At 29.6% G+C, this 11,263-nt stretch overlaps 1 protein-coding gene across 1 annotated transcript; it reads right to left on the bottom strand.

Annotated features, from left to right (window-relative positions):
* Nucleotides 1–5,012: 5,012 nt before the first annotated feature.
* Nucleotides 5,013–5,936, bottom strand: LOC120205676 (transcription factor MYB3-like). Its single transcript, XM_039205519.1, has 3 exons — nucleotides 5,804–5,936; nucleotides 5,281–5,582; nucleotides 5,013–5,228 (listed from the first exon to the last, which is right to left on the bottom strand). Exons 1-3 carry the CDS (start codon nucleotides 5,934–5,936, stop codon nucleotides 5,013–5,015), a joined length of 651 nt encoding a protein of 216 aa, XP_039061450.1.
* Between the last annotated feature and the right edge of the window lie 5,327 nt (nucleotides 5,937–11,263).

The following is an 11,263-nucleotide window of genomic DNA, read 5'->3' as shown; positions in this document are numbered from 1 at the left end:
TTTAAAAATTTATAATTATCAATATTGTATTTTTAATATATTTTTAATAATGTAATTTTAAAAAATCTAAAATTATAATATAACATTTTTTCGAGTAGCTCGCGAGCTTTTCAAGTCAAATATTAAGTAGCTCATTTTAGCTCGTTAAGAATTCGAGTCGAGTTCGAGCTCGAGTCGAGTTCATTCGATTCAAGCGTTAATCGAGCTTTAACTGGGTCGATCTCGTATCTCATAATCTGTCTCGTCTCATGTACAACCCTAGTGTGATTTGTTCTTCTATGGCTCAGCTGCATTGTTTCTTACCGGTGATTGCTAGGGAAAATAAATGGCAAGAATCTAATTATTGTTCAAATTTCCTGCCATCTCCGGTATTTGAATTCAGAACTTCTAGAGATAATAATCATTTCCTTAACCAATAACGTGCTATTTTATAAGTCACTTTCCATGAATTATTTTGATAATTAATGATACGTGTATCAATGGTGCTTAGTGACTGAACACCTCTACTTTACCCTAATAATAAAACCCCATTAGTATTAATGAACGGTCAGAACACTTAAGAGCGATTAACCCAGCTCTTAGCTTGATTGCAATACTGTTAAACAGCATCATCTCGGAGGGAAAGAGATTTACCAATAATGAGGAATACCATTGACTTATAACGTTAATATAATTATAATGATAATTAACGCATCATATGAAACGATCATCAACTATTTAAGAAATACGTATAGTTTACTTTACGACATCAAACACTAGTTCACGTACTTTTCAACCCCAGCAGTTCCACTGTCAAGCAGCTCACTGCTCTCAAGATAAATAAATAAACAAACAAAGAAGCTGCAATTATGGAGGAGAAAGGTAGATGTATGTCTAGCTTTATATATATATACACTGCGTGTCACCACTTCAAAAATAATTTCAACCACTAGTACAAATTTCAGGTTATTTTGGGAAGAAAATGTCTTAAACATTTTGAGGTTTTTTCTCTTAATAAATTTAATGTGATCATTTGACCAACGTTTTTCTATCGTTGACAGTTACGATGTTGACGTGACAATCCACGATACTACCATTACAGTACAGGATTAATAGATTCTATTAAGCGCGTTTCTTAACACACAACAATATTTCTTCTATATAAAAACATATATTTATATAATTTTGTGATGTAGATTTCATAAGACGTGTGAAACTTGTAAAATTAAAAAAGAAAAAAAAGAAAAAGCAATTACTATTAGAATAAATGGAATAATGAAACTTACACCACATAAATGTAAAATAAATATTAAAAAAGGACGGACGTTGATTTATTTGCCATTATAGTTATGTTCCCCTGTACCTCAACGGTAGGGTGTGAATCAATTTGTTCTCTAAAACTCATAAGCATAGCTTTCACATTGACGTTGCCTTTTTGTTCATATTATCTACCAAGACAATTGTAATTTCAAGCATGTCTTGTCGTTTAATTCGTTCTGGGCATAACTGTTACCTGCAAGAAAAGAGAATGTGTTCTTTATAATTTCCTTAATTCTCGTTTTTAAAAAGGATTTTCCCTCACGAGAATGTTTTTCTTATCCTTTTCTTAAATTGAGATTGAGAATTTCTTTTGGTGTCCTCGTGGTTTCAAAGCTTCGTCTTGATTAATTTAGATTGATCTACGTTGCACATCAGGCTTTGGTGGGTGAGTCTAGGGATGGGCATGGGTCGGGTTTGGGTTGAGTTTCGGCCAACCTGACCTGACCCGAAAATTTTACATCACCGACTCAAAAAATATATACCCCGAACCCGACCCAATTTTTTGAGATAAAATCTAAACCCAACCCGACCCGACCCTAAATAATAATAAAAATATTATTTTTATTAAAAAAATAGTGATTTAATTGAAAAAATAATATATAGATTGATATTATTATAATTATTCCTAAATATATAAGGTAAAATTATTTTTTTCGGGTAGGGTAGGGTCGGGTATTTTTCACCCTAAACTCTAATTCTTCCCGACCCGAACATCACCTTTAAAAAACCCAACCCGAACACAACTATTTTTAAAAAAAACCCGACCCGATCGGATTGAGTCAGGTCGAAAATCGTCGGGTTCGTGTCTCATGCCCATCCCTAGGTGAGTCTCACCTCAAGGATTTTCTGCATACACAAAGACTCGAACTCAAGACTTTACTTAAGTGATATCAAATTGCTTACAACTTGAACCAAGTCGGTAAAATTGAGAATTTTTTGTTTTGCCCTACTATGGATTCGTCTAAATTTAATATGAGATTTATTTAGATAAATCGATAATTAAAAAATGAGATTGTAAAATAATACTGATATTTGTGGAAAAAAATTAAACGAGAAAAAAGCATAAACAGATGAAAATTTCATTACGTTAGTCGTCTAAATATAATTTTTTTCCAATTTACTCTTGCATAAATTATGCATTTAGTACCTAAACTATTAGTTTTAACCTATTTTAGTACTTAAACTTTTAATTGTATTAAAATCATATCTAACATTTTATTTTTGTTTCATTTTAGTACCTCACTGTTAAAAACTTAACATGTTTACTACCTAAACTATTATTTTTGGCCCGTTTTAATACCTAAACTTTCAATTTTTTCAAAACATAATGTTAAATTTTGAATGGAGAAACTAAAATGAAATAAAAGCTAAACTTTAGGAATGGTTTTGAAAAATTGAAAGTTTAGGTATTAAAACATATGAAAATAAACCATTTAAGTAGCGAACATGTAATTTACCCTTTAACTTTTTACCAAACAAGCCGAACAATAAATTTTTGGTATAATACTAAAATTAACCCTCAACATTTACCAAAATGATTATTTTGGTCCCTTTTCTATTTTTAGAAGTATTTTAACTTCCAACGTTTCATTTCAGAGCAAAAATGCTCTTAACATTTAACAACATAATCACTTTGACCGTTATTTTTTTCCTAGAACATTTTAACCCTTAACGTTTTATTTTAGGTTAAAAAGGTCTCTATTTTGGAGCGTTGATTGTGTGTTAATTAATAATTTACATCTATAGATAAGACTTTTTGCCCCCAAAGTGAAACGCCAGTGGTCAGAATGCTCTGAAAATAAAAATTAAAGACCAAAATGATCTTTTTGATCAATTCTGGAGGCTATTTTTATCATTATGTCTAAATTTTCATGATGGGTGTATAACACAATTTGAGTTATAAACTCTAATACTTGTTTGGGGTTTTGTTTTAATAATCTCAAAACACAACCAGATTTTAACAAAAGAATTCATTTTTGGGATTAATTGGGAGTTAATCTTTTTAAACCCTAAAACCACTTTATAACCTTTCTGAATTAAAATCATTGCTTCCTCCATTGAACCACCTTTTTAGACTTCTTTTTTTCTGCAAATTTGAACTTTAACTTTGGAGATTCAACAGCATATTGGCCAATGGAAATGTATTTCCATACGTAAATCAATAGTATAATGATATAAAGCACGTGCACAGTAGTAATCAAGTAATTAGTTGCTTCGATGGCTAATTTAAAGAACCAATGTTATATTTAGAACGCTAATGCTTCTTTAATCTACTTACACTTTTTTTTTGTTACCCTTCTGGTTCCGAGATTTTGCCATGACTAATCTTGATCGATCCACGTCGCACACCTTATTTTGGTGGGAGAGTCTCACAGCAGTGATTTCTGCATACACAATGCTCAAACTTGAGACATTACTTAAGCAAAATCAAGCTGCTTACCACTTGAACCAACCCCTGTTGATATTTACTTACACTTTTTAAAATTAAGTTAATTTTTTAAATCTTTTAATATCTAATGAGAAATTTTAAAAATGCAAAGGAAGATTTAACTAAAAAGACTCAAAGCGAATATTAGTTTTCCAAAATTTTAAAAGAACATAGCACTGTGATACACTACCATCCACCTTTGATAGCTTATCTATACCTAATATATGTGTTGTATATGATTTTTGTTTTCCTTTTGTTACTATTATGTTTATGGTGCCATTAGGAAAACTTGAAATTGTTATAATTCATATTATATATATTTAAATATAAGTTAAAGGGTCTCTTTTGTCCCTGTAGTAAACCTAATTTATCAATTTTGTCACTATTTTTTCATCATTTTAGCCCTCGAAGTTGTTTAGAATCGTAGACCTCAAAATACATTTTGACTAACGTATCGTTAGTCTTCTGTGTTTATCAACACCAGCAGTTTCCAGATTAACCAATATTATTGAAGCGGCTTGGTGATGACGTGACATGTATTAAAAAATAAATAATAAAATATTTAAAATATTTACTAAATATAGCTGTTAGAAAAAATCTCTAAAAATTTGACCTAATCTCTTAATCTCTCTAAAATAATAATAAGTTTTGAAAATTTGTTCTAATCATTGTGTTTAATAAATATTTTAACTTAATCCCTTAATCCATATATGTAGAAGACTCACAGTTATGTTAGTCAAAATGGTCAAAACACTTCAAAGGATAGGATGAATACCCTCAACAAATTCGAGGGCTAAACTGATGGCAAAAAAATAATAAGGACGAAATTGATATTTTATAATATATATTTTTATGATTGGACTTTATTTTTTTAATCACATTGTGGAAATATAAACCTATAATTGTCTTCTTTGATGATGACATCTTTACATGCATGGTGGAACTACACAAGGGTAGGAAGGGTCGTGCCTCGAATATTTTAATTTAATAGAAATTTAGATTCTCGAAATTTTAAATATTAAATAAATTAGATCTTATTCATCAAACATTAAATTTATTATATTTTAAAGATATTTATTGATATTAAGATTGGAATAGAAATATACTTGCACAAAACACAACTAGCTAGCTTGAAGATTAGCACGTACGTGAAAGCTAATATTTAACAGTAAACCAACTTCGATTGATGAACATCAAAACACGTAATGTCATTTCGACATACATGGACATAACGTAATTAAACACAACGATATCGTACTTTTTTTTGTCCATTTCCTTGGAATCGTCATATGAATAATGATTCTGCAAAAGAATCCAACTGCACTTGATCTTCATTTGTCTTAAGAAGTTGCAGATACTCTTCGTAAAGCTTGTCCAGAGAATTGGTTTCATCTTCGGTACCAGGTACTTGATGATGATGATGACGATGATGAGATTGACACTCGAAACCTGAGCCGTTGATAAGATCACGATCATCGTTGTTATAATAACCAGAAAAACCCTGTCCCGGTTTCGTCATCATTGACATATCCGGTCCAGGGAGCTTCCAGTACCTCTCCTCCTCCTTGGCTGGAAGACACCGTGCTGAATGTGTTGGTACACTGAACCGAAGCCGTGACTCGAATGGGTTTGGGGAGATGGATTTTGTGTTGTTTTTCTGGCTCGGCTGGTTTTTTCGGTTTGCTGCTGCTGGAGGTGCTCTTCTTTCTCTTCCTCACCGGTTGAACCTCAACCACGACCGGGTCCGGTAGCTTCTTGTGGGTGTTGGGATCGGTCCCTTGGCTTAAAAGACGTTTGCTGAGATGGGTGTTCCAGTAATTCTTAATCTCGTTATCGGTTCGACCGGGGAGCCGTCCTGCGATGAGAGACCAGCGGTTTCCGAGAAGAGAGTGTAATCTGATGATGAGATCGTCCTCGTCTGGCGTTATGTTACCTCTCTAATATCTGGTTAGATAGTTCATCCATCTCAGCCTGCAACTCTTTCCACACCTAACAGCCCTGCAAATTCAACCCGATCATAAATCACTGAGTACTTGATTCGACTCAAACAAAACTCGTGAACATAAAAATTGGTACCTGCTTTCTTAGGGAGGGATCTCCAGTGACCTTCTCCGTGAGTTTGAATGTAGTTGACGAGCAATGTGTCTTCCGTGGGAGTCCATGGACCTCTATGCAACCCTACTTTAGAGCAACAAGGAGCTCTTCCCATCTCTCTCTATATTTTTTTTCTTCTTCTTCTTTGGTTTCGCTTACTGTTCAGACATTGAAACAGATGATAGAAACACAAAGAAAACCAGAAGAGGTGTGTTAGAGACGATGATGCTATAAGGAGCACTTTGGCCCTTTTAAAACCGTAGCACGCCAATATTTATATTACTCCCAAAATTTTCTCAATCTGTAATTAAATTTTAATGAAAAATAATAGTAAGATGACTATTTTATAATATTTAACAATTCGAAGACTTTAAAAAGTAAGTCTTATAATTAGAGAATCAGTTTATAACTTTTTAATAACATTTAATATATTATAAGAATTAATTAAACTTGCGGTGTATTAACAAATAACATATATTAATTAATAATTTGTCCTCTTACAAAAATATCCAACAAAGAATATATGAACATGCCGTATAAACAGAGGCGGCACGCGGCATTCCCCTCTCTTGATTTGGTAAAATTATTATTTTAGTCCATAAAAGTATACAACTTTTAGATGATATCATGGTGAAATTTCTCTATGCCCCACCTAGTTTATTAAAAGTGAGCTTTTGATACCGAAATTAAAAGGTTTCAAGTTAATAAAACGGTGAAATTTAGCATTATATCTCTTATAAGTTTTGAAATCCAATCTTCACTCTAACATTTTTCCGACTTCGTCGTTGCATGTTCATTCTAAATTAGGGTTTAGCACACAATTGATACTATGATTTATAGTGCGTTTCTTTGTTGGGTACCTCAACTATTAAAAGGTTTAAAATGATCCCCGACTATGAAGTGTTGAATTTGTTGAGTCCCTCGACAAGTAAAAATTATAAAATGGTTGCTCGACTATTCATATGTTTTAAATCCGTCCTTTTTGGTTAAAAAGTTGACTGCAATGTGAGTTGGACGTTAACATGTTGAATGAGATATGATAAAATTTGATCCCAAAATCTCAAAGGACTATCATATCCTAATCAACATGTTAACGTCTATTTCAGACGACCATCAATTTTTTAACGAAAAAATGATCAGTTTAGAACATATGAATAGTCGGGTGACCATTTTTTAATTTTTAACAACTGAGGGATTCAAGAAAGCAATGCCCTATAGTTAGGAGACTATTTTGTAACTTTCAATAGACTAAAGACTCAATAAAATAACAACTTACAGTCAAATGATCAGTTGTGTACGTTACCCTTTAAATTAATATCACACGTTTAAAAAATATTAAACGATTGCATTAACATATATAAATTATTTATATATGTCAAATGTGGGATGCATATTTGCACCGACCAAAATCAAAATTATAAAATTTTTAGGATCAATTGTAATTTAAAATGTTTTTAGAGGCAAGTTTTTAAACTCAACAACCTTTCTACCAGGCTATCTGCCCTTCTCAATCCTCAATTATCATGAACGTGGCAGTTTAATAATTAAAGGTATATTGTGCATTTAGTACTTCAACTATTAGTTTTGGTCTGTTTTAATACTTAAACTTTTAAATTCATATCTTAAGTTTAGTTTTATTTCATTTTAGTATATCGTTCAAAATTTAACATTAACTTTTGAAAAAAAAAAATTTAGATACTACAACGGACCAAAACTGATAGTTTATGTACTAAACGCGTGAAGTTTTAACGAAGAGGTACTAAAATGAAATAAAAATTAAATTAGATATGTTTTTGAAAAAATTAAAAGTTTAAATATTTAAACAGATCAAAACTGATAATTTAGATACTAAATACATAGTTTGTCCAATAATTAATTGTACATACCAAGCATGTTAACGTTACCAAGGCAGCTGGTTAATTTACAGCCGTCCGATCACATGGAAAGTTCGACTGTGCAACGTTAAATCTTTCACTTTTTCTCGGTTGTACTAAGCTGGTTTGCGAAAAATATCATTATTAAAGAGAATGATATTTTTTAAAATTATATTATTATGTTTAGTTTACGAAAAAAATTATTATCATGTAATAACGTATTATCATTGTAATATTTTTTTGATTAAAATGGTGAAAATGTTATTACCTTCGAATTCTTAGGTAATGAATAATTTCTATCACTTTAGATATAAATATTCCTAAAATAATAAAATTTTTATATGAATTATTCTCAATTTTTATTCTTCGTGTTTTCCTCAAAATGATAAACTTAATAATAATAATAATAAATAATAATAATATATAAAGAGTTCAATTTAGCAACATATTAATAAATTTAGGAAGTTAAAATTATTTTATATTTTTAATATTTAATAGATTAATTATTTTGTAATTTTATTAGTTGAAAATGTTAACTTTTAAGTTAAATTTATTAAAATTTTAATAAAATTGAGTAGTTAAAATTATTTTATATTTTTAATATTTAGTATATTAATCATTTTATAATTTTACAAGGTAAACATATTATTATTGTAAAAAAATATAATTACTTAAAATAATATTTAATTTTGAGTTATTAAAAAATAAATTTATACATGAAAAATAATATATGTATTCAATCGAGATCACAATATTATTTTTCATATTATATTATATTTTATATAAATAAATATGATACTTATCTAAATTATTTAAAAATATTAATTCGATATACTAATTATATTAATTATATATTAAATATATTTTTTCTTTAAACTTATAATGTAATAATTAAAAATATTTTTAAAAATTTTCATTCAAATATTTATAACTTAATATTAAAATTTTACAGTGTTTTTTCCATATGAAAACATAGGGGAGCTCTTAAACATGGGCCCAAATTGAAAGTAATAGAATCAGTCTCAAGTCCTTGAAAATCTTTAACCTCACTCTTATGTCAATAGGATAAAAATAAAAATGGACTCATAATTTTAATGGCTTTTTTTATAACCCACTCGTATCCGAACTGACTAATCTAGATTGATTATTACAGAGATAAAGACGAACTTTTCAACTCAATATATTTCATTAGTAATCGTTGAGATTCGAGCTCTTGACCTTATTTAGGGTATTCGAAGCCAGTTTAATGGTTCTATTTATTTTCTTGTCCAAAGCATATTTACATTATTGTATCTAAGTTTGCATTTTATTCTTACCAGAAGAAAAAGACATTGCATCCAACTAATGCTCGAACTAGTTCCAAGTTTGCGACTTGAATATGTATGTTTAGACCAACTTTCATTTTTTACAAAACCATATCTAAAGTTTAGTTTTTGTTTCATTTTAGTACCCCGTCGATAAAAACTTTAATTTTTATTTCATTTTAGCACCTCATTGAAAATTTGACATTAAGTTTTGAAAAGATTGAAAATTTTGTTACTAAATGAACCAAAACTAATAGTTTTAGGTACTAAATGCATTAAGTTTTTAACGACGGGTAGAATGAAATGAAAACTAAACATCAGGTATGATTTTGATAAAATAGAAAGTTTAGGTACTAAAATTTATCACAATTGATAGTTTAGATATTAAATTCGTAGTTTAGCCTTTTATTTATTATGAAAATATCACGTGAAACACAACCGGTATAAGATTAAACAGTAGCGGAGCAACTTGAATTGACGGTGGAGAAAGAAATGGGAATGACGTGTACAACACCTGGTACATTGGAATCAACAAAATTAAAAGAATATTTCCGTTTTGATCACTATTTATTAGGGTAAAGTGCATCCATTCGTTAGGAGGTATTGCTTTATTAATTTTATCGACGGTTAATAATTATAAAATAATAATTCGATTATAAAATATTATTTTGTTAAAAATTTTAATTATTAAAAATATAAAATAATCACTTAATATATTCATTATGTTTAAAACTCATCATTTTCATTAATAAATTGACAATTTTTTTAACCTGAACGTTAACATGATAACTGAGATATGATAGTCGCTTGAGATTCTAAGATCATATGTTATCATATCACAATTAACATATTAACGTTCAACTCAGAATATCGTTAAATTTTTAATGAAAAATGACGAGTTTTGAACATAATAAATTGTCAGATGACCATTTTGTAACTTTTAATAGTCGATGGACTCAACAAAGCAATACTCTATAGTCGAATGATCATTTTATAATTTTTAATAGTCGAGAGACTTAATAAAATAATACACTATAGCTAGAGGACCATTTGTGTGATTTACCCTATTTATTATTAACAGCAATTGGAGTGATATTAATTGAAATGGAGTCAACATGCTACTCAATTATTGTTAATGATAATGATCGAAACAAATGCATTCTTTAAATTTAATAATTCTAATAAAAATATTAAAAATAATGATTAAAATTCAAACATTTTAAAAATCCAATGACTATTAAAAAGTATAAATAATAATTTCATGTGTGTTTTGATTGTTTATCCAAACTATTTGTCACGAACGAAAGAAAGTAATTAAGCTTACTAAAGATCAATAATCAGTTGATTTAATAGAATGAAGTATTAGATTCCTTAAATAAGGTCAGAGTTTAAATTTTAGTGATTACGAATGAAATAAACTTAATCGAAATGATCACTTATGTCTCTGTAATATTTTATTCGAATTAATTAATTAATGAATCTGATAGTAGTTATTAAAAAAATAAGCTTACCAAACAAAGTTGATGTCCCCCCCCCCCCTCGAAACTAGAAAGTGCATTAACCTATGGATTGATTGTGTTTGGTTGGATCGCACACTCAAATTTTATATTTCCAGGAGACATAAAAAAGCCTTCTTCTCTGATAATTGTGTGTTTAAAAAAACAACCCTTCACCCTTCTAATTCATCATTTAGTTCTTAGAAAACACTAACCAAATTGAAGTCTTGCCCAAAATTTGAAAATTCTAAGATAAAAGATAATTAACCAAAAAAATTAAAGAAAAAAGTCATTAGAGGTCCTTATACTTTTAAAAAATTAATGTGACTATCGCATTATTTATTCTCTCAGTGTAGCCCTTCAACTCAGAAAAGAAACCCAATGTGGCCCTTTGAGCAAAGTTTTTCATTGTTGATTGTTACGGTGCTAACGTGACAGTTCACAATGTTAACATGGCGGTCCATGGTGCTGAGTGGCAGTCAATCTACCATGTTTAAGTTACCAATTTAGCTCATCTGTCACATTATCAACCATCGTGGATTACCACATCAATATCGTGGACCATCACATCAGTACAATGAATTGATATGTCAGCACTGCAATAATCAATGACGAAAACCGTTGATTATACCACATTAGGTTTATTTTCTAAGTTGGAGGATCATATTAAGAGAAAAAAATAATACATAGGTCATAATATTTTTTTAAAGTACAGGGACCGTTTGTGTACTTGCTCAAAGGTAAATGTGATTTAGAGCAGAATGGTTG

Source organism: Hibiscus syriacus, unplaced genomic scaffold (assembly GCF_006381635.1).
Source record: "Hibiscus syriacus cultivar Baekdansim isolate YM2019G1 unplaced genomic scaffold, ASM638163v2 tig00012523_pilon, whole genome shotgun sequence".
In the NCBI taxonomy this organism is placed as follows: domain Eukaryota; kingdom Viridiplantae; phylum Streptophyta; class Magnoliopsida; order Malvales; family Malvaceae; genus Hibiscus; species Hibiscus syriacus.
This window is presented reverse-complemented; position numbering and strand designations above follow the sequence as displayed.

Bases quoted from the DNA above. Each gene is read 5' to 3' on its own strand.
- LOC120205676 (XM_039205519.1), bottom strand. From the start codon at position 5,936: ATGGGAAGAGCTCCTTGTTGCTCTAAAGTAGGGTTGCATAGAGGTCCA. The intron at 5,583-5,803 runs GTACCAATTTTT...CTCTCATCGCAG, and splicing joins ATCCCTCCCTAAGAAAGCAG to GACGGCTCCCCGGTCGAACC. The intron at 5,229-5,280 runs GTACTGGAAGCT...AAACCGGGACAG, and splicing joins CCAGCCAAGGAGGAGGAGAG to GGTTTTTCTGGTTATTATAA.